This window comes from Balaenoptera ricei, chromosome X (assembly GCF_028023285.1).
Source record: "Balaenoptera ricei isolate mBalRic1 chromosome X, mBalRic1.hap2, whole genome shotgun sequence".
NCBI lineage: Eukaryota > Metazoa > Chordata > Mammalia > Artiodactyla > Balaenopteridae > Balaenoptera > Balaenoptera ricei.
This window is the reverse complement of record NC_082660.1, coordinates 134597689-134620227: the sequence shown is the minus strand read 5'-3', so window position 1 is coordinate 134620227 and position 22539 is coordinate 134597689. Positions and strand designations below refer to the sequence as shown.

The window sequence follows — 22539 nt, the reverse complement described above, 5'->3', positions numbered from 1 at the left end:
TCACTGGTTGGCTGTACGTGTCTCCAGGCGCGCACGCTCCAAGTAGGAAAGGGGGCGGAACCGAGCTCCGCCGGCTCCCACAGCCTCCTGCACCTCTGCGGACGCCGCGGGTTCCAACCCTGCAGAAGGAACGGAGCGGAGTGGGCTCTGCTGGTTTCCACACGCACAGCTTCCGCTTTCCCTGTTTTAATCTTCTTAATGCTTAAAGTAGCAAGAGTGGTTTCTTTCTCCTGCAGATGGACCTTCTCCTGCAGATGGACCCTCCTTTATACAGGTAAGGAGAGAAGAGGACGCCCAGGATAGCGTCCAGAGGAACACCAGCACTTACTACGGGCAGGGAGGAGGAGGATCCAGAAGAGAGCTCGGAGAAGGGGCATCACAGAGAAGGGGAAAACCCAGGGAAGTTTCAAGCACACCATGGTTAACAACGTCATTCTCGACTGCTGCCAGGAAGCAGGTAAGATGAGGACAGAAAACTTTCTTGTACTTAGCAACACCAGTTTGGTGAGAGCGATGTCAGTGTGAGGAAGTGGAGACACGGTATAGATTGTCCTTTCTCGAAGTTTGCCTTAAAGAGAGGAAAGAGACAGAGTGACAGCTAGAGTCAGAAGATGAGAGACACCACCTCAAGTAAATTGGGAGACTTTCATCTTTTTCTGTGCCATTTTAAAAGATTTATTTATTTATTTGGTTGCGCCAGGCCTTAGTTGCAACAGGCGTGCTCCTTAGCTGCGGCATGTGAACTCTTAGTTGCGGCATGCATGTGGGATCTAGTTCCCTGACCAGGGATCGAACCCCAGCCCCCTGCATTGGGAGCATGGAGTCTTACCCACTGCACCACCAGGGAAGTCCCTTTCTGTGCCATTTTTTGTTTCTCATATTAGTGACCATTGAAATCTCACGGGTGAGTATATGGGTGTTCATTGTAAGCTTTTTTTGACCTTGATACATGTACTGGGTTGAAGAGTATCCCCCTAAAATTCATGTGTATCCAGAACTTGTAAATGTCACTTTATTTGGAAACAGGATCTTTGCAGATGTGATCAAAATAAGGTCATGCTGGATTAGGGTGGGCCCTAAATCCAGTGACTAGTGTCCTTACAAGAAGAGAGAAATTTAGACACAGACACACAGGGAAGAAGGCCAACTGATGATGGAGACAGAGTTTTGCAGCTGCCAACTGAGGAACTCCTGGAGCCACCAGAAGCTGGAAGAGGCAAGGAAAGATTCTTCCCTAGAGCTTTCAGAGAGAGCACAGCCCTGTTGACTTTGGACTTCTAGCTTCCAGAACTGGGAGAGAATAAATTTCTGTTGGTTTAAGCCTGCCAGTTTGTGGTAATCCGTATGGCAGCCCTGGGAAACTAACACACTATATGTTTGATATTTTTCATAATAAAACATATAGGGAGGGACTTCCCTGGTGGCGCAGTGGTTAGGAATCCGCCTGCCAATGCAGGGGACACGGGTTCGAGCCCTGGTTCGGGAAGATCCTACATGCCGCGGAGCAACTTAGCCCGTGCGCCACAACTACTGAGCCTGCGCTCTAGAGCCCACAAGCCACAACTACCGAGCCCACGTGCCACAGCTACTGAAGCCCACGCACCTAGAGCCTGTGCTCCGCAACAAGAGAAGCCACTGCAATGAGAAGCCTGCGCACCACAACGAAGAGTAGCCCCCGCTCGCCACAACTAGAGAAAGCCCACGCGTAGCAACAAAGACCCAACGCAGCCAAAGATAAATAAATAAATAAATAAATTTATTAAAAAAAATATATATATAGAGAGAGAGATGAAAGTTTAATCAGGCCCATTGCTGGCAAGGATGTTAGGAAATAGAGTCTCACCTACACAGTGGTGAGAGTATCAATTGGTAGAACTTTTTTGGAGGATAATTTGGCAGCATCTAACAAACTAAAACGTGTATGACCTTTAACCAAGCAGTCTCCCTCTTAGGGATCCATTCAGCAGAAATACTCAGCCAAGCACAAGATGCACATACAAAGAGATCCATTGCAGCGCCATTTGTAGTTGCAAAGATGTGGGCACTTGTGACTAGACACCGGGACACTGTGCCCCGCCACTGCTGCTGCCGCCCCTGCCCCTCAAACACCATCTCCTTGGCAGGATTCGATCTGCGTGCGGAACCCTCAATGCAGCACAGGAAAGCACACCAGAAGGGGGACTAGATGCTGGGAGCCGCCACACCGTGTACACAATGACTCCCACCCAGCCCCACGGAGCTGACAGACCATTGATCACCTGCACTTGTCTGAGAAACTGCTTATGAGATTGTAGTCATGGTTGTCACACATGTGGCTCGGACTAAGACAGTGGCAGTTGAGCTGAAGACAGGAGGTGGGCTTGCCATGGTCGGGGAGGACAGTGGCTGAAGGTGGCTCTTGGATGTCTCTGAGTTGGGGACTGGGAGATGAGGTCAGTTGGGGACAGTTAAGTTTGGGTTGTTTGTGGGGCCCCCAACTGGCCATGTCCGGGCCAGCTGAGGGGAGAGGTTTGTGCTGGAGCTTGCTGTGTCCCCAGAACCCTGGGAGAGGTTGGAAGTCCTAGTGCCACGATCTGATTTGTATTTGAAAAGGCAGATCTGGCTGTGGGAGCAGAGCAGATTATAGGGATGGGAGTGCCAGCAGAAACCAGGAGGAGGCTGTCGCCATGGTCTGGGAGAAAGATGATGGGAGCCTGGCCAGGGTAATGGAGGGGCAGAGAGGGAAGGCGAAAGAGACTGCAGAGGTCGCTGCCTCAGTGTTGGTGCGGGACTGAGGTTCGACCAGGTGGCATGATGGTGGGGCAAGGGCCCCAGGATCATCTGAAGTGAGAGGTCGAAGCCAGGGCAGCCAGCGGTGGGTGGGGAAACCAGATCCCCGCATGCTCAAGTCCTTCCCTGGCCTTGCTCTTGCTCTCACGCGCTGCCCAGGGGGTCAGTTGCATCCCCTCGGTCTGTCATTCCGTCACTCACCAAAGTCCTAGAAATCTTGCTCGGCCCAGCGCCTGGGGGGGAAAAAAATGAGGACCCCCAATTGGGGCATCACAGTAAAGTCAAAGTCCTCCAGGCCCAGGACAGACCCGGCAAGGGACACATTTTGAGAGGAAAGTTCTATAATGATGCCACAGGAGTGAAAGCTGTCGAGGGAAGGGACAGAGGCCCCAGGGATCAGAACAGTGACACGGGGTGACAAGAGGGGCTGATGGGACTTCTGTGGTGGTCCAGTAGCTAAGGCTCTGCGCTCCCAATGCAGGGGGCCCAGGTTCGACCCCGGTCAGGGAACTCGATCCCACATGCCACAACTAAAGACCCCACATGCTGCAACTAAAGATCCCACATGCTGCAACTAAGACCCGATGCAGCCAAATAAATAAATAAATATTAAAAAAAAAAAGAGGAGCCAATGGCCATGGGCAGACTTAGGAACACAAAGGGCACCATTTAAATAAAGTTTCAAGGCAAAGACTTTCTCAAAAGTGTGACCTTGGTGGCCAGCAGTCTCTTGCTCACCATCCTTAAGGGAGAAAGTCCCGTGGCTACTTTTCTTCTTCCCTCAGTTCCCGGAGGTCCCTGGAGTGGTGACCCTCGAGGCTTCCTGAAGCGGTTGCTATGGGCCAGGCACTGAGTCAGACTCGGACCCTGCCCCTCAAGTTCACAATCTGATCTGGAGGAGATGCAGAATAGTGGGTCACAACCCAGGGTGATGGATGTTCAAAAGGGGGAGACACAGGGCTGGGAGGGAGGCACAAAGAGGGGCACCACCTGAGTCTGCTTTGACCACAAGGTGACATCTAAGCTGAGTCACTCACTAAATGTTGATAGCGCCCACAAGCACCTTCTGTCCGGTGCTTCATTTTTAGGGTAAAAGCATTTCTTCATTAAAACCTTTCTGGGCCCTCATCATCTCCATGTCTTCTTAAATTGTTTTAATATAATATTGGACACACCCCAAAATATGTGTAATATCTGTGTGCTACATAGATTACATATGTTACATAGACACGTGTGGCCTGTGTCTTACACACGTTACACATGATATGTTATTGTATGTGAAATATACAATAAAAGGAGCCCTCATCACCCACCCCAGACTTCACAGAGCGCTGCCGGTTCCTGGGCAAGAATCTGTCTCCCCCAATCCCTTTTTCCTGCCCCACGCCCAGAAGTAATGGCTACCCTGAATTTGCTGTTTATCATTCTCTCTTTATTTCTCTTACAGGTTGACCACTAAACAGTCTAGTGCTCAGTCTGCTCATACTTGAGCTTGACAAAATGGCATCGTCCTGCTCGTAGTCCTGTGCAGGGGACGCGGGTGGCATCGTGCCATCCTTGCTAGTCTGGTGGTGAGCCTTCCGCGACCCCTGGTTTCACTCTCCCCTTGGCAGATGCTGGTGCTCCCTACTGGCCCTGTTTGCCAGGAGGCTTTTCATGACCTACGAACGCAAGATGTCTCAGGGGCCGTGGCAAACGGCACCGTCGTTCACAGTGATTCAGTCTCCCCCTTCCCTTAGGAGCACCCCTCCTTGCCCATCGCCAGCCAGGAGACACACTGGAAGAGGCAGGTTCCAGGGCACCCCACCGTAGCTGGGATCCGGGGATCAGGAGACCACCAGGGGCCCTGTGTTACAACACCTGCACAGCAAGTGACTAGGCACTGGAACATTGCTGCTGAAACCCTGAACTCCATGCTATGCTGGGTGTGAGACAGGTGAAGGGGCGGGAAGGGCGCCACCTCCTCACCCCTGCATCCCACATCATCTTGAGTGTGTCCCCAGGCAAGGTGGAGTCCACACCCTGAGCCTGCTCACCCAGACCACTGCTCAGCCCTCCCAGGCTTGCCTTCCCCACACACTCCTTGCCCCCCACCCCTACGCTGACCAAAAAAAGAAAAGTTGCAAAATCCAGGTGTACGGCGCAATGACTTAGCAAGGCAAACACTCCCTTGGCATCACCCAAGTCAAGAACTCAAATGTCTACCTCCCCAAACCCCGTCATCCCCCTCCCATCACTTCCTTCTCCCTTCTACCAAAGTGACCACAAACCTGATTTTTGTGGTAATCTCTTTGGTTTTTATAATTTTACCAATTGTGTCAGTCCGTCCAGGATGCTATGACAAAGTACCACAGACTGTGGTGTTTATAAACAGCAGAAGTTTATTGCTCACAGTTCCTGAGACTGGAAGTCAGAAATTAGGGTGCCATCCGGGTGGGGGAAGGCCCTCTTCCGGGTTGCAGACTTCTCATTGTATCCTCACTGGTGGAAGGGGTGAGGGAACTCTCTGGAGCTTCTTTTATAAGGGCACTAATCCCATCATGAGGACCTCACCCCCATGACCTCATGACCTAAGCACCTCCCACAGGCCCCACCTCCTAATACCATTAGGGGATTAGGTTTCAGTGAATTTGGAGGGGACACAAACATCCAGGCCATCGCACGAGATAAGCAGGCATCCCTCAATATGATGATTTTGTTTTGTCTGTTTTCGGACTTTATATAAATGGAATTATTCAGTATTACATTTTGTGTCTAGATTCTGTGCTCAAAATTGGGAGGTTAGGGACTTCCCTGGCGGCCCAGTGGGTAAGACTCCGCGTTCCCAGTGCAGGGGGCCCGGGTTTGATCCCTGGTCGGGAAACTAGATCCCGCAAGCCGCAACTAAGAAGTCCGCATGCCACAACGAAGATCCTGCATGCTGCAACTGAGACCTGGTGCAGCCAAAATAAATAAATATTAAAAAAAAAATTGGGAGGTTAATGTGAGTCATTGCATAACAGTGACATGACGGCTATTCCCCTAGATAGATATTCTGCCAGTCATTGAGCCCTTCTAGTGTTGAGAGACATTTGAGTGGTTTCCCACTTTAGCTAGCATGGCTAGTGGTGCTGCCAATACTTACGTATGTGGTGCACATATACGTGCATTTCAATGGGTATATGTATCATCAGGTCATAGAGTGTATGTACTGGGTTGAATAGTGTCCCCCCAAATTCATGTCCACCTGGAACCTCAGAATGTGACTTTATTTGGAAAAAGGATCTTTGTGAGTATAATTAGTTAAGATGAGGTCATAGTGGAGTAGCGAGCCCTAATCCAGCGAATGGTGTCCTTATAAGAAGAGAAAAAGAGACACACAGCCACAGAGAAGAGGCCATACGAAGCTGGAAGCAGAGATTGGAGTGAACTTGTGTCTTCAAGCCAAGGAACACCAAGGATTGCTGGCCACCACTGGAAGCTAGGAGAGAGGCAGATCCCTCTTCAGAGCCCCCAGAAGGAGCCAACCCTGCCGTTACCCTGACCTTGGACTTCTGACCTCCAGAATTGTGAGAGAATAAATCTTTTGTTGTCTTAACCCTACCGGTTTAGGGTGCTTTGTTACTGCAGTTACAGCAAACTCATACAGTACATGTATTTTCAGCTCTGCCATTGTGTTTCCTCTTCTATGAAATGCCTGCTCACATCAGTCTTCCCGTTTTTCTATCCGATTGTTTATCCTTTTACTGATTTATAGGAGTTATTTATTTATGCTGGGTGTGAGCCCTGCATTGGTTACATGTATTACAAATCTTTGGGTTTTGAAGCAAGTCCATTAACCTCGCTCTGCATCCTTTGCAGAATGAGATTAATCCCTACTTTTGCAAGGTTGTATGGGGATTATAGACAATGACGGAAGTCTTAGGTGACTGGTACACACTGAGAGCCCATCTGGTCAAGTGCTCTTGATGTGCCCAGAGCTCTAAGGTCCAGCCTTCCTGTCCAGAGGGTCACCTCCCACCCCCACCCCTACAGAGAGGCCAGATGTAAAAGAGCACAACACAGATGCTTTATTGTTTATAAAACATGAAAACCCAGGCCCCAGGGGATTCAAGTGACGCCAGGGAGGTGGAAAGGACGGAGAAGTCGGTGGGCCCCAGCATGGGGGCAAGGGGCCGGGTCTTGGGCCCTTGCTGCAGGCTCCACTTGGCTGGGCTCCACTTCTGGGAAAGGGCAGCTCTTCTACCTGCAGCCCAGGGCTGGGCCCTGCCCGAGGGTCCCACGCCTGTGGGGAGCGCGGGCAGAAGGAAGACGTGGCTGACGGCCATCCCTGAGGAAGTGGTGAGCAGCTCCTGGATCAGGGCAGGCGGGTAGAAGCCAGGCCTGGCCACCGCCCCACTTCTACTGCCCTCCTCCAGTGCCCGGCCCTGGGAGAGAACACCTTGAAGGCAAGAAGGAAGGAGGCCCCTGCCTAAATGTCTTCCTCCCTGCGTGGCCAAGTGGGAGGAGCAGCTGAGACCCTTCTTTCAGCTGAAGAACCACAGAGGAGCTGGAACGCTCACCAACTAGGAGAGGGCACCCGTTAAGGGTTCTGTACAAATCTGTCTAAAAAACCGTACCTGAGCTCAAAGCATCAGTCCATCCCCCAGCCCAGCCCCGTGTAGGGCGAGAACCCAAAGGCGGCACCGATCGCCCGGCAGCTGGGACTCGGGTCCCAGAGCTGCCTCTGTCCCAGGCCTCGCCGCCCCTCCCCGCTCCCGCTCCAGTCCAAGAGGAAGCCGGGGCAGGGTCTGGGCGGGGTGGTGCCTATCTCCCGGCCTGCAGGTGGTTGTGGAGCTGCTCGGCCTGGCTCTTCAGGCGCTGGAATTCCTCCTGGATGAAGTCCGTCAGGGCTTTGCGAATCTCCACCTGAGGGGAAGGACTGGGGCTGGCCTGCAGCCCTCAGGGAGCTTCGCCCAGGGTCCCTGGGAGGCCAAGGGCACTGGGATGGGCTAGGACAGCTCTGGGATGGCCTGGGGGAGAAACTCACAGCTGACTTGTTCTCTGCCCGGAGCCGCTCAAGCACAGGCAGGGCACTGAAGGGCTTCCCAATCAGCACGGTGATTTTCTGTGGGGAGACGGACCACTGGTGGGGGACAGGAGCGGGGGGTGCCCACAGCCCCAGCACCCTGGGCAGCCAGAGGCCAAATCCTGTCCCCACCTTGCTGAGTACTCCTTCGGGTCCACTCTAACCTCTCTAAAATGAGGTAGTTGGGCTCAGTGACATCCAAGGGCCATCGCAGTGCCGGGGTCCATGCCCTAGTCATCCCATCCTGTCCTGTCCCAATCCCAAGGCCTGCCCCTGCCCCGGCCTTGGTGCCAGGAAGCCCCCCACCCCACTTCACTCCGTTCCCCCTGCTGCAGCCTCCTGAATCTGGCCTCAGTGGTGCTGAGTGGGAGTCACGGGGCAGATGGCAGACAGACAGACAGACAGACAAGGTCAGCAGCCCTACCCACCTGTCCAAAGCGGGGGAAGTAGGGCGGGCTGTTAGGAAGGACGTCGTTCATTCCTGTAGCACAGCAGACAGAAGGCTGGGAAGCAGGTGTGGGGTGGAGCAGGGCAGCCCGGGCACCCCCTCTCTGCCACCCAGAGGAGACCCACCCGCCAACACCACCGAGCGAAGCCCCTCTCCCTGGGCCGCAGCCTTGGCTCACCGACATGCCACAGCGGCAGAATGACAGGATTGAGGTGACATTCGGCGATCAGGCGTCCGATTCCTACCCCAGGGAGAGGCAGGAATGGTGGCATGAGCGGAGCTTCGGTGCCAGCCTACGGCCGGGGCCACGCCTGCCCTCCCCCAGCAGCTGCCCTGGGCCAGCACGTCTGCAAGGCAAGCCCTCGTCTCGGCGCCTGCCCTTCCCGCTGCCCACAACGTGCTCCTCTGCCCCAGCTGCCACAGTCCAACCCAGCCGGGGAGGGCCAGTGGCTCTTACCCCACTTGAAGCGCAGGAACTCGGAGCTCATGTTCACTTTCCCTGTTGAGAGACAGGATGGAGGTGAGGCTTGGGGAGTGCCGGGTGGTGGCGGGGGGGCAGTCCCACCCATATTCTTGAGGGTCACGGCCCTGCCAGCCCCACTGACCTTCCGGGAAGATGTGCACCCAGTCCCCGTGGTTGAGCTTCTCCAAAATGAAATCCATTCCCTTCTGGTAGACGCCATCTCCTGCCAAGAGGCAGTCCCTCCCTTCAGTCTCCATCCTCCAGGGCCCCTCCTCCGCCCTCCCTGGGCGCAAAGCAGCAGCTCCCCATCCCCCAGCAGGGGGCCCACACGAACACCTTCCAAGGCCGGTCCCTCTCGGGCCTGCTCAGCCGCCTCCCTGATTGGGCTCTTGGAGCTTTAGGATGAGCCTGGGGCGAGCCTACCATTTGCTGCCTCTGGCCCAGTCTGTTCGTGATTTCCAGCCTCACGTCGTGGGCCCCAGATTCTGGACAGCGACCCTTTCCCCGGGGTCTCTGCCAGGCCAGTTCCCGCAGCCACTCCTCACAGGCCCCCCAGCCCTTCCTGAGCCCTCAGCCTCTGCTGGCCCTGCCTCCTGCTGGCCCCTTCCTTGAAGGGCTCCCCGTGAAAAGTAGACTCACCCTCAGCCAGGCCTCTCGGGCACGGGAGAACATTTGACGGAACACAGTGTCACTGAGAGCTGGGGAAAACTCAAACCTGCTACATGGAAAACAGCAGGGTTGAGCCGCCCCCAATGCTAGCAACACTCGCCTTGGAGTTGCCCTGAGACCACGACACTGGACCCAGGTGGCCCGGCGGTCAGCAACAACACAGACATGAATGCCTAATGCCGCATGCTGGCTCTTGACTTGGAGGCACGTGGGGGCAATCTGTACCCACGCGCAGTAAGAGCCTCACTCGTCAACCTTGTCCGTAGAGTGGACGGAGACAGAGGAGGGGGGAGGTTGAAGAAGCGGGGTAAATATCCTTATGTTATCAAGCAAGGAGTAGAGAGCCGCATCACAAAGAGGGAGACAGACAGACAGACTGACACCGGGACTATTTGGGCCAATGCACTAAGAAATGGACTTTTAACCTGTTCTGTGCAAGGCGGAGTCTTTGGAAGGTGCTAGATAGGGATCCAGGAGTCTCAACCCAACCCAAATGGGAACCCGGCCCGGCAGCTCCCTCGGGGGCTGGAGCTGGGGAGCAGTCACCCACTGCAGTTTCTCAGGGCGTCGCGGCTGAGAGCAGCAGTTTCGCTACCTGGGCTCGCATTAGCCGGTAGGGGTGGGCTGCAGGGGCGCAGGCTCCCGCTCTACAAAACCCCACGGTGCAACCGAGCCATCCGCTTGGAATCAAAAGTTACAAATACCGTGCTTTGGGAGCAACACTTCATAATGTTTAGCTTTTGCAAATGCTACTTCTACTCACTTGTATAGCTTGTGCAAGATCACCCTGACACTTCACGTCCTATCACAAGGCCTATGCTTGGGGGGAAAGGGGAATTTTCTGGAACACAGAAGCAACATATGACAGATACTTCCTTTGCTTCAATACGTGTTGTTAGATTTTTGCTGCATGTCAAATGCATTTGAGAAACAGCTTGTCCCTGCCCACTTTCTCTCACCAGAAGGTGCTTAGGATTAAGATTTCACGTGCTGCTTTTATTGTGCAATAGAACTTAGATGCGGGTCAAAAAGAAGAATGAGACTAGAAGTGGACATGGAAGGCCTCTGAGGTCGCAGAAAGGAGGAACTGAGACTCAGGGATGGGGTACAAGAGCAGAGTCGCCACCTCTCAGAGCAGTGCATGATAAACAACGCCACGGTCACTTGCCGTGACGTTGTAGCCTCTGCTTGTGTTTTAGTGAAAGGAAGCAGCCTCCAAAAGCAGCAAAAAGAGAAAGTGTTCCAGGTGGCTATCTCTGGGGAGTAACCAGGTCTGCAGATCTGGAGGGTGGGCGCTGCAGCTTTTCGTTAAAGAACCTTGTTTATTATTTGAGGTTACTTTATTGGATTTTACCATGTTTTACTTCCATCTACTAGAAGTAAGATTTCCCTGACCTCCAACGCCCTTTGGTTACTTCCTCTTCACAATCCAACCTCTGGGAGGAGTGGCCAGCCCGCTGTCCACTCCGCGCCCCGCCCCGAAGCTCCTGTGGCCGTCAGTCCAGAGAAATGGCTTCTCCAGGGTCACTGGAGGCTTCCACAGTACCGAGGGGCCCTGCTTTGCTTCTTTCCTCTCTGGCCACTGCTCTCTGCTGTCTTGGTGGCTCGTGTCTCCTTCTGTGCTGAGGTGCTGTCCTGGGCCCCTGCTCTCTCCGTGCTCTCCCCGTCTACGATCTCAGTTGTATGTTTGTGACTTTGTTTGCGGTTGAGTTCCGATATCTTTATTCCCAAGCGTTCTTTCGAGTTCCAGAGCTGCGCATCTCACTGTCTCTGGACCGCTCGCCTCCTCAGGTGACAGGCCCCTCTCAAGCGCCATGCTGCCTTCCCCTAGTCCCATCCTCCCAGTGGCTCACCGTTTCCAGACATCACCTAGTGTCATCTTTGCATTTCCTTTTCCTCGCCCCCTCCTACACCCAACCTATCAAGTCCTGTCCACTCCGCCTCCAGAGCGTATCCCAAAGCCGCCTCATCTCTGCTCTCCGTGGTGACCGCCAGAGGCCCAGCTACAATCCTCGACCCCGCTTCTGCCCTCCAGGCACACTGCAGCCGGGGACTCTCTCTCTAACCACACTCGAAAGCCCCGTCACTACCCTGATGAGAAAACGGAGCCCAAATTCTTCACATGATTGTTCCAGAACCTTCACTTTCAGCCTGCAATGCACATTTTCTACCTTTATCACGTACCTCTCCAGTGTCTGCTACATGCTTCCCGTGTCTAGGATGCCTTTCCTTTCATATTCTCCCTGGAAAAACCCTGCTTCCCCAGAGGAAAAAGCAACCTGGATTTGAATCCTGGCTTTGCCACCTCTTGCCCTGTGACCTTGGGCCAGCACCTTTATCCCTCTGAGCCCCTTTGTCTGGAGAAGGGGGATGAAAATGGGCCCTACCTCCGGAAGCTGAGAGGTGCTGAGTAATCACTCAACGTCACACCCCTCACCCTACAGCACAGGCCACCACCATCACACACTGATGACACCACACTGCCGTCAGTGAGTCTCTCTCAGCAACGTCCTCAAGAGAAGGAACCGGGGATAACGCCTCGTCCACTTCTAACACCGGAGCCGGGGGCACACAGTCCTCAGGCAGTCGCAGGGAATGGAGTGCTCTCCAAGAAGCCACCGCCACCCCTCCCGCCGCAGGATGAAGCTGGGCCTCACGCGAGTGAGGCAGCGGCCCCCGGCTCCCTGTCCTAGCAGGGTCCCTCTACTCCCAGCACTGCCAAGCCAGAGGCACGGGCCACCAGTCTCCCGGCCCCAAGGGAGGCCAGAGAAGCCCCCAGAAGCACCTCACCTCGGCACACGGGCACGCACTTGCCCAAGCTGAAGAAGTGGGAGTGCAGCTCCTTGGTGAAGCAGATGTCTGCGGCCGCGGGGGTCCTGGAGCGGGGACAGACGCGGTCACCGTGGCCTCCCCTGCACCCTGCTTCTCTGCCCTGCTCCCAGCATGAGGCCTGACATCGTGGGCAGTGCAGAATGGAGGCACAGGGGGGCCTGCGGGGCCCCACCCCGTGCCCTGCCTGGACTGCTGGAGGCTCCTCCTGGGCACAGTAGGGGGAGGGCAGACCTGGGCAGAGACAGGTGAAGCCTGCCAGCCCACCACGAGGGGCCCACTGCTCCTCACCAACGCATCAACTTCAGGTTCCAGATGTGGCGGAGTTTCAGGATCCCTGGAGAAGGAGAGGAAAGGCTTCATGCCCCAACTTACCTTGTGCCTAGGGGGCGCCGATTTCTGTCACCCTGTTTCGGGGAATGAGGGACATGGACAGCAGCACTACCATTTCCCTACGGCCCAAAGTGGCATCTTCCCGACCCTTGGGCTGGACCCCCAAGTTCTCCCTGGCCCCTCCCTCTCTCTCACCCCCTATGTCTTATTAGTCACCACAGCTGGTCTGCCTACCTCCCCGATACATTCTGACGCTGCCTATTCTTCTACCCATTCCCCCATTGTCACTGCCACACCCCTGGTCCAGGTTACTGGATGGCTCTAGAGCCTCCTTCCTGGTCTCCTGGAATCTGCCTGTGGCACCCTGCGGGCCATGCTCTGCCCGGCGGCAAGGGTGAGCTATGAAAGGCTCTGATTTGACTAAATGGCTCCCCACGAGCTCTACCTCCTAGTCTATAACCTCCTGAGTTCAGCAGTGGGAGCCCCGGGCACCCCTGTAACCAGCCATCTGGGTTACTGGAGCCAAGCCACTCCCCGTGAAGTCAGCAGAGCAGGAACTTCTAGGTGGGGAAGCCGGCTCCCAAACGAGGCTGGTGGAAGGCTACAAACCCAGCCTGGGGCAAACCTGGAAACAGGACACAGGTCTTCCAGCCCCTCGCCCAGAGTTGCCTTGACAGGACACTCTGTGGTCCTCAGGTTTATTCCCAAGGCTCTTTGGGACCGTCAGCGGCTTAGAGGACGGAGGGCCTGGCACACCGGGCCTGGCAGACACACCAGAGGAGAGAAGCCGTCAGACCGTGCCCTGCAGCCGTTCCCTCCAAACATCTGGGGCCCTCTCCAAATTACACTCCCCAGGAGGATGCTGAAGGGGCCACAGATCAAACTTTCATCCCTGGGGCAGGACATCCCAGAAACAGGAGTGCCAGAGCTATGCAAAGCAGCCCGTGAGGAGTGAGTTTGTTCTGCTTGTGTTTGGCCCTGTCCCAGGCTCCCTCCTTGCTTCCCCAAACCCAGCACACTGGCCCGTGTACCCCAGAGATGAGGGTCATCCATGCAGGACTGGTGATTGGACACCGTGATGAGGGGCGTGGCTGGGCCTCGGTTCTCGATGAGCTCGTACAGCACCTCCTTGTTGTGGACGGTGAGGTGGTTCATGCACTCTGGCGGGAGAGGGGAAGGGTCGGGATCTTGGCCTCCTTTCCGGGGAGCCCAGGGCTCCCCCCACCCCCGGCCAAGCCAGCCCCTGCCAGCGCCCCCAACCCCGAACACCAACTCTGGTTGGGCGTGGAGACCCGTGGCCAACCCTGCCTCGGCTTTGGGTCCACTCACTGGTCCAGAAGCAGCTGTAGGTGCCCACCAAGCCCATGACGACGCTGCTGGCCAGGGTCCAGGTGAGCGGCGGCACCGCGGGGAACGGCCATTTCACATGTAGGGGCATCTCCCCCCCGACCAAGCTTCCCCCACCGCCCCCGGCGGCCCGGCGCTCCCCCTGCCCTGGGGCAGGCTGTGGGGCTACTCTAGGTCCGTGTCCTCAACCGCTCGGGGAATGGGTCCCTAACAGGCCCGCGCCACAGACGGGCGCCGCGGCTCGGCGCGACAGGGGACTCGACCAAGGTCACCTAGTGGGTCAGGCCAGAACCGGGCCCGGCCCCGATCTCTCGCCACACACTAGCCGCCCTGGAGCCAGGACACGGGGTGCGCACTGAGGACCTAGCGCGGACGGGGCCAACAGCCGCGAGGCCCCCGCACCCGCCGGAAAGCGAGCCTGCGACGGCGCCGGGCTCTACCGCCGTCTGTCGCAAAACGCGCCCGGGCCGCTTGACGGCAGCGGGGGCGGGCCCGCGGGCCGCGTGGCCCCGCCCCGCTCCGGAGCAGGCCGGATTTGAGGCTGCCGTCTGGCTGCAGGTCCGTTTTGTCTCATTAGTTCCTCCCTGGTAAAGGCTCCGTGAGTAACACGGGCTGCGCAGCACGATTACCTGACACCACGCAAGATCAGGGCTAGCTTCCCTGGTGGTGCAGTGGTTAGGAGTCCGCTTGCCTAATGCTGGGGGACACGGGTTTGAGCTCTGGTCAGGGAAGATCCCGCATGCCGCGGAGCAGCTGAGCCCACGTGCTACAACTATTGAAGCCCGCGCGCCTAGAGCCCGTGCTCCACAACAAGAGAAGCCACTGCAATGAGAAGCCCGTGCACTGCGCGCAGCAACGAAGACCCAATGCAGCCAAAAATAAATAAATAAAATAAATTTATTTAAAAAAAAAAAAAAAAGATCGGGACTGGCGGAGCACTTTTACTTTAGTTTTTTTCTCCCTTTGTTTTCATTAATTTCATATAACATGGAATTAACCATTTTATAGTATTTTATAGCATTTTATATTCATACATTATTTTATGTATGTAACATATGTAATGTTATATGTTGTATATGTTACATTATGTAATTTTACATAATTAGCTACATACAATTTATTTATTTTTAAAAAAAATTAATTTATTAATTTATTTATTTTTGGCTGCGTTGGGTCTTCGTTGCTGCACGCGGGCTTTCTCTAGTTGCTGCAAGTGGGGGCTACTCTTCGTTGTGGTGTGCGGGCTTCTCATTGCGGCGGCTTCTCTTGTTATGGAGCATGGGCTCTAGGTGCACGGGCTTCAGTAGTTGCAGAGTGCAGGCTCAGTAGTTGTGGCTCGTGGGCTCTAGAGCGCAGGCTCAGTAGTTGTGGCGCACGAGCTTAGTTGCTCCGTGGCATGTGGGATCTTCCCAGACCCAGGGCTCGAACCCATGTCCCCTGCATTGGCAGGCGGGTTCTTAACCCCTGCGCCACCAGGGAAGTCCCCATACAATTTATTTAATTTTTTAAATTAATTAATTTATTTTTGGCTGCATTGGGTCTTCGTTGCTGCGCGTGGGCTTTCTCTAGTTGCATGGAGCGGGGGCTACTCTTCCGTTGCAGTGCGCGGGCTTCTCACTGCGGCAGCTTCTCTTGTTGCGGAGCGTGGGCTCTAGGCACGAGGGCTTCAGTAATTGTGGCACGCGGGCTTCAGTAATTGTGGCACGCGGGCTTCAGTAGTTGTGGCTCGTGGGCTCTAGAGCGCAGGCTCAGTAGTTGTGGCACATGGCTTAGTTGCTCCGCGGCATGTGGGATCTTCCCGGACCAGGGCTCGAACCCGTGTCCCCTGCATTGGCAGGCGGATTCTTAACCACTGTGCCACCAGGGAAGCCCTACAATTTTATATAATCACAATATTACAGCATTGTACTATACGAATGTATGTATGTAATATAATGTAACATGTGATGCAATATGTAATATATAGCGGCATATAACATACAATAGGAAATACTATATATATTACAGTATTTTATATCGTTTAGTACACCCTCAGTGTTGTCAAGCACCACCTCTAACTAGGTCCAAACATGTTCATCACCCCAAAAAGAAAGCCCTGTAGTCGTTAAGCAGTCTATTTTTTATTTTTAAAGCAAAGTATAATTTTATTGATTAAAAAATATTTTTCCCGGGAATTCCCTGGCGGTCCAGTGGTTAGGAGTCGGTGCTCTCACTGCGGAGGGCCTGGGTTCAATCCCTGGTCCGGAACTAAGATCCAGCAAGACGCGGAAAAATAAAAAAATTCCCAATCTTCGGCTCATCACCACCCCAAATCCATTAGCACGTAGGTCCTGCCAACGGGGACATTGCCCCGAAGACCGCACTGCAACCATCCAGTAAGGACCCATCGCCCGCCCGCAGACACCGCCTGAGTCCCCCACTTGTCCCAGCAGCGACAGTGCAGGACCCCCACGGGGCACTGAGCTGCCAGCGCTCTAATCTCTCAGGTACAGTTTTTTAGTCCTCCCTCGGCTTCCACCACCATGGCCAGTTCCTGCGCCGACTGTCGCTCGCTTTGGGTATTCAGAGCGCTCAGAAGTGCGCAGCCACACCGGGCCCGGCCCGAGGACTTGGAGAGAAGGCTCTTGTCCTCGGGGGTGCCCAGGCTCGCCGCGGGGCTTCCCTCTGTCGGGCACACGCTCCAGCTCTGGAGTCTTCCCCACCGTATCCTTCCTGCAGGCGGCCGGGGACGGGGGCTGAGCGCCGGGCCTGGGAGAGCGCAGAACGGAGTCTGCGCTCGGGCGCGCGCAGCCCCTCGCCGCGCGCCCTGGGCACAGGCAAAACTCTGACTCACAGCTCGGTCATCTGCTCAAACCTTCCCCCGCCTTCGCCTCCGCTAGCGCCCTGTCCCACCCGGGCGGGGAAGGCGGGGTCTGGTGGGAAAGTGGGCGGCCAGGTCCGCGCCAGGCCCGCTGCCCAACCTCCCTGCGGCCTCCGGGACGGAGCCAGGGCCGGGCCCGCCCACCGGGAAGGGTGGGGCTGCCGAACCAGCCCGGACGGGTGGGGAGAGTTGAGAGCCTGTACCTCATTTTTCGTCTGCCGTCTCTGCCCAGGCAGACGCTGTGATTCCGTGGGGAGTCGCGATCCGCTCACAGCACAGGAAGGTGGTGTGGAGACGACCCGGTCTGTGCAGGTATGGGAGCCCTCTGGCCAGAGGGAAGGAGGAAGTTGCCCCCAGCCTGTGAGGGAAGGCGAGAGGGGAAGGGAATCCCAGGGCTGGGGCTAAGGGCTGGTGTTGGGAGCCCGGACCGACTTTGGGCTGAGGCCAGGAACTCTCTAGTTCTTTTCCTCCGCCCACCTGGGAGCCCCTGGCCCCACAGCCTCCAAGCCTGCCCTCGCCAGCCCAGGGCTGCCTAAAGGCCTACATACATCCCAGAATAGATACCAGGGCAGGGGACCCAAACTAGCATGAATGACAGAGCAGGTGGCTAGGGAGAAACAGGCATGGAGCCCAGGCGGGCAGAAAGTGAAACCAAGGGGGAAGGTGACAAGGCAACAGAGAAAAGCAGGCAGACAGAAGTAGAGGGACTTACGTCGCTGTATGAGGGCAACACCTACAGGAAGTTGAGCAAGGGTCTGAGCCCAAAAGACAGGGCAAAGCCTGGGAGCCTGAGAGAAAGATAAACTGAGAAAGACACTCAGGAAGAGGGGGGCTCCAGCTGGTAAGATGAACAAGTAGGGCTCACCAGTGGTAGAGGGGATGGGGAGAGGGCCTCCATCACACACTGCAGTGTGGTGATTTGTGGTATCCGAGATCATTCTAAATGCATACGCCCTTGAATCCAGCAATTATACTGCTGGGAGTTTGTCTTAAACATAATGTCTGCCAAGTGAGGAGACAGAGATGCACGAAGATGGTCCTTCTAGTTGCTAATGGCGGTGAAAAGTTGGAATCAACTCTAAGGTTGAACCCTTGTGAACTGCTGGTGGGAATGTAAGATGGGGCAGCCACTGTGGAAAATAGTATGGCAGTTCCTCAAAAAAATTAAATATAGAATTACCATATGTTCCAGCAATTTCACTTCTAGGTATCTAACCAAAAGGATCGAAAGCAGGAACTTGAAGAGATATTTGTACACTCACGTTCACAGTAGCACTATTGACGGTAGCCAGAAAGTGGAAGCAACCCAGTGTCCATGGATAGGTGAATAGATGAACAAAATGTGGTCCATCCATACAGTGGAATGTTATTTAGAATTTAAAAGGAAGGACATTCTGACGTGGATGAAATGAGCACATTATGATCAGTGAAATCAAACGGTCACAAACAGACAGATACTGTGTGACTCCACTTGTATGAGCCGCTTAGAGTCGTCAGATTCCTAGAGACGGAAAGCAGGATGGGGGGCCACGGGCTGGGGGAGGGGGGTGGGGGTTAGTGTCTGATGGGGACAGAGTTTCAGTTTGGGAAGATGGAAAAGTTCTGGGGATGGATGGTGGGGATGGTTGCACAACAATGTGAAGGTGCTTCATGCCACTGAACTTAAAAATGGTTAAGATGGTGAACTTGATGCTATGTGTATTTGACCGCAATTAAAAAGAATGGGATTGAACCATACATGCTGATGTCGGAAGGTGTCCACAAGGAAGAAAGGCAGGAAATGTGTGGTGCTGGCAGCTCTGGGAGGCTGGTGCTGGGCAGCAGCAGGATGGCATCACTTTCTCTGTCGCATATTACCATGTCCTTCTGGAACTAGAATTGAGCCCGACTGGGACCTGAACCTGGAGCAACCTGGATTCCTCTGGAGGGTTCCAGAAGCCCATACACGGCCATGCACTGCTCCTGCTCCTCCTCCTGGCTGGTGGCGCTGAGGCCTTTCACATCTGTGCTTTTAACACCCAGCGGCTGACGCTCAACAAGGTGGCCAAGGAGCCTGTGCTGGACACCTTAGTTCGGGTAGGTTCATCACTGCAGAGAAGCTGTGCCCCTAAGGACCATGACCCAAAGCCCCTAGCCCTACCTGACCAGGGGCATGTGCCAGAGAAGAGGGGACATCAGGAGACATGGTGTGGAGACATGGAGCACCGTTCTTCCCTGTCGCTGGCCTCAGTCTCCTCCTCCATAAAGTGGGTGTGGTGTTGGTGGAGATGGCATTCAGTCTTCTCCCAGGTCCCTTCTAGCCTCGCTGCTCTGTTTGGTCTGCAGCCAGCATGTCATGACACTCTTGGCCGCGCTGGTGCCAGGTTCCCAGGGATACCACCCCTCTCCCAGGGTGGCTGGCACTGAGTGGGGCTGGCCTTCCTGGTGTCCTGCAGATCCTGGCTCGCTGTGACATCACAGTGCTGCAGGAGGTGGTGGACTCTACTGGCAGTGCCATCCCGCTCCTGCTTCGAGAACTCAATCGGTGAGGAGGGCTCTGGGGGGTCTAAACTGGGGGCCCCACCGAGCCTCAGGGCCGCTGACCCGAGGTTCCCCTTTCCTGGCAGATTTGATGACTCTGGGCCCTACAGCTTCCTGAGCAGCCTCCTGCTGGGGCGTGGCACGTACAAGGAGAAATACGTGTATATCTACCGGTGAGTGCAGATGGTAACCGGGGCGGTCTGGACACTTGGCCCGGTGTGAGGTGGCGCAATAGCCCCAAGGGTGGCCCTCACCTCCGCATCACACTTTTTCTCCTCAGTGGTTTTACCCTGGGGTCTTCTTGTCCTCTACCCCAGACAGCTTTAGTGCCCATGTGCCCCTCCAGCAGGTGGCCTTCTGGAAGCACAGAAGTGGGGCCCCCCGCCTCTCTCCTGTGGAAGCCACAGGGGCTCGGGGTGAGGTTGGCTCCCTCTTTGGGAGTGATTGGTTGCAGCTTCTGGGAAGAGGCTTACCAGGGGCCTGTCGTGGGTCCTGGGCAGACCCAGTTTCCAGAAACAGCCCTAAGTCCCTGGGAGGATAGCCTCGGGTGGGGGGGTGGTCAGGATTGAGAGGGCAAGGGTGGCAGTCAGGGAAGGAGACCTGTTCCTATACATAGATGAAATTACATAATGTCTAGAATTTACTCCAAAATGATGGGGGAACAGAGACACGCCCATATACAGCAGTACCGCTCATAACAATCTCAAAGTGGAAATGATCCGAGTGTCCGTCAGCTGATGAACAGATAAACAAAAGGCGGTCTCTCCACGTAGTGGAATATCATTCAGCCTAAGAAGGAAGGAAGTCTGAGCCAGGCTGCAGCCTGGATGAACCTGAAACACATGTGCTAAGGGAAAGAACCAGACACAGAAGACTTTGTATTATTGGATTCCATTCACATGAAATGTCCAGCAGAGGCGAATGTACAGAGACAGAAGACAGATCAGGGGCTGCCAGGGGCTGGCGGGGAGGGGATCGGGAACTGCTCATGGGCGAGGTTTCTTTGGGGTGATAAGAATGTTCTAAAATTGATTGTGGTGATGGTTGCACAACCTTGTGAATGTACTGAACGCCACTGAATTGTGCATTTTAAACAGGTGAGTTTTACGATGTGCAAATTATATCTCAATCTAAAAGAAGTTCTAGAAAGAAAGGCTAGGCAGGCTGTGCTTACATGAAATGGAGCTGCTGGTGGAGGGCCCCCTCCCTGAGTGCCAGGTCTGATGTGGGCACTTGCAAACCGAAACCTGTGGTCCACCAGGTCACACAAGACGCAGGTCCTGGATTCCTACGTGTACGACGATCAGGATGACCTCTTTGCCCGGGAGCCATTTGTGTGCCGGTTCTCTTTGCCCAGCAAGGGTAGGTAGGGATGAAGGGTGGCCCGTTATGAGGGAGCAGGAATGGGGCTCTGGTGGGTTCTACGGGGGGCCGGGGGGGGTGCTGGGCAGAGGAGGGCCAGGAGTGGCTGGGAGCCCTCCGTCCCTGGGGCCTTGCAGTCCTTCCCAGCCTGGTGCTGGTCCCACTGCACACAGCGCCGAAGGCCGTAGAGACGGAGCTGAACGCCCTGTACCACGTGTTTCTGGACGCCTCCCAGCGCTGGCAGAGCGAGGTAGGGCTAGGCCAATTGTACGGGAGGGAGGGGACAGGATGGCCAGCTGGCCAGGCCCGACTGCTGCTTCCCTCTCCAGGACGTGATCCTGCTTGGGGACTTCAACGCTGACTGTGCTTCGCTGACCAAAAAGCACCTGGATGGCCTAGTCCTTCGGACTCAGGCTGCCTTCCACTGGGCCATCGCTGATGGCGTGGACACCACGGTGCGGGCCAGCACCCGCTGCACCTACGACCGCATAGTGCTACACGGGGAGCGCCTCCAGAGCCTGCTGCGCGGCACAGGCGCCTTCGACTTCCGCCGGGGCTGTGGGCTCACCGAGGAGGAGGTAAAGGGCTGAGGCAGGAATGGGCTCACAGCGAAGTCCCTAGGCCCTGAGACTGACGCTTTGTCCCGCTGCCCACCCCCAGGCCCTCAACGTCAGCGATCACTTCCCCGTGGAGGTGGAGGTGGAGCTGAGCTGTGCGGTGCGCGGGGTCCAGCCCGTCAGCCTGGCCACTCCGGTACTGTCACTCCTGCTTCTCCTGCCACTCCTGTCCCCCCAGCTGGGCCTGGTGGCCTGAAGCCAGGGCGTACCAGCTGCCCACAGATGTGAGGCCTGTGCTGTTTCCTGGGCTCAGACCCCCGCCCCCTTCTATCCTGCCCTGCCACTCCTGTGTGCCTTTGCTTTGCCTCGTGTTCTTTGGTTGGGCCTGTGCTTGGCATCGGAATGTGGAAGAGGAAGGCAGGGGCCCTGAGGCTGGAACCGTGCCACTCTTCCCCCAGGTAGTGTCAGGAGTGAGGACAAAAAGCAGGCTCCAGGGCTTGGGGGGCGGGGGTTGGGGAACTAAGATCCCCCATGCCGCAATGAAGATCCCACGTGTCACAACTAAGACCCCGATGCAGCCAAAGAAATAAAAAAATTTATTGTATAACAAGACCATACACACTGAGAACAGAAAGCTAGACTGCAGGGATATTACGTGTGTGTAGCAGACATGGCAAAGGGTCATCTTTATCGTACATGGGACTCATATGAACCAACAATATCAAGACCCCACTAGATACAAGGACGGAGATAAGCGGTTTACACACACACACACACACGGTAACTAGTCAACAGGAAATGTTTAAGTTCATTGTAACCCAGCTAGCTGCCCTGACACCTCTGCTCAAGTCCATGTTCAGAACCACCATGCAGTCTGGCCCCCACCCCCCAGGATGCTGTCGGCACTGCCTGGAAGAGGCTGGTTGCCAAGGCTACAGGTGCACACAAAGTAGCTACGTAAACCAGTTATAGTATCTACAAAAGTTACTGTGCAACCATAATAGCTACTATGTGACTATGTGATCCCCCAGGGGGAAGGGCTACAGGATACAACATACGCTGAAGTAACAATGACTCCACTTAGTGTTATCACAGAACCCCTCCTTCCCAGCTCCATTTCCCAGAGAACAGAGCTCATTAAAGATGGCTAGCAGAAGGGCTTCCCTGGTGGCGCAGTGGTTGAGAATCCCCCTGCCAATGCAGGGGACACGGGTTCGAGCCCTGGTCTGGGAAGATCCCACATGCCGCGGAGCAACTAGGCCCGTGAGCCACAGCTACTGAGCCTGCACGTCTGGAGCCTGTGCTCCGCAACAAGAGAGGCCGCGATAGCGAGAG

At 55.4% G+C, this 22539-nt stretch overlaps 2 protein-coding genes and 1 long non-coding RNA gene across 5 annotated transcripts; 2 read left to right on the top strand and 1 right to left on the bottom strand.

Moving 5' to 3' along the window:
* Positions 1-81: 81 nt before the first annotated feature.
* On the top strand, positions 82-6347 carry LOC132357270 (uncharacterized). Its single transcript, XR_009500188.1, has 2 exons — positions 82-457; positions 4217-6347. It is a non-coding gene; the product is annotated as an uncharacterized LOC132357270 (long non-coding RNA).
* Positions 6348-6795: 448 nt separating this feature from the next.
* On the bottom strand, positions 6796-14348 carry TAFAZZIN (tafazzin, phospholipid-lysophospholipid transacylase). Of its 3 annotated transcripts, XM_059911439.1 has the most exons (10): positions 13888-14348; positions 13590-13718; positions 12517-12562; positions 12187-12272; positions 8870-8950; positions 8722-8763; positions 8443-8505; positions 8245-8297; positions 7778-7855; positions 7470-7656 (listed from the first exon to the last, which is right to left on the bottom strand). In XM_059911439.1, exons 1-10 carry the CDS (start codon positions 13994-13996, stop codon positions 7555-7557), a joined length of 789 nt encoding a protein of 262 aa, XP_059767422.1. In that variant the 5' UTR covers positions 13997-14348; the 3' UTR covers positions 7470-7554. The 3 variants fall into 3 exon arrangements, with proteins under 3 accessions (XP_059767420.1, XP_059767421.1, XP_059767422.1); XM_059911437.1 differs by having other exon boundaries at positions 6796-7855; XM_059911438.1 differs by having other exon boundaries at positions 6796-7855; positions 13862-13890.
* Positions 13691-21814, top strand: DNASE1L1 (deoxyribonuclease 1 like 1). Its single transcript, XM_059911443.1, has 10 exons — positions 13691-13949; positions 16226-16391; positions 16998-17077; positions 18788-18841; positions 19201-19289; positions 19372-19458; positions 20547-20647; positions 20785-20897; positions 20977-21225; positions 21308-21814. Exons 1-10 carry the CDS (start codon positions 13923-13925, stop codon positions 21458-21460), a joined length of 1119 nt encoding a protein of 372 aa, XP_059767426.1. The 5' UTR covers positions 13691-13922; the 3' UTR covers positions 21461-21814.
* Positions 21815-22539: the final 725 nt, after the last annotated feature.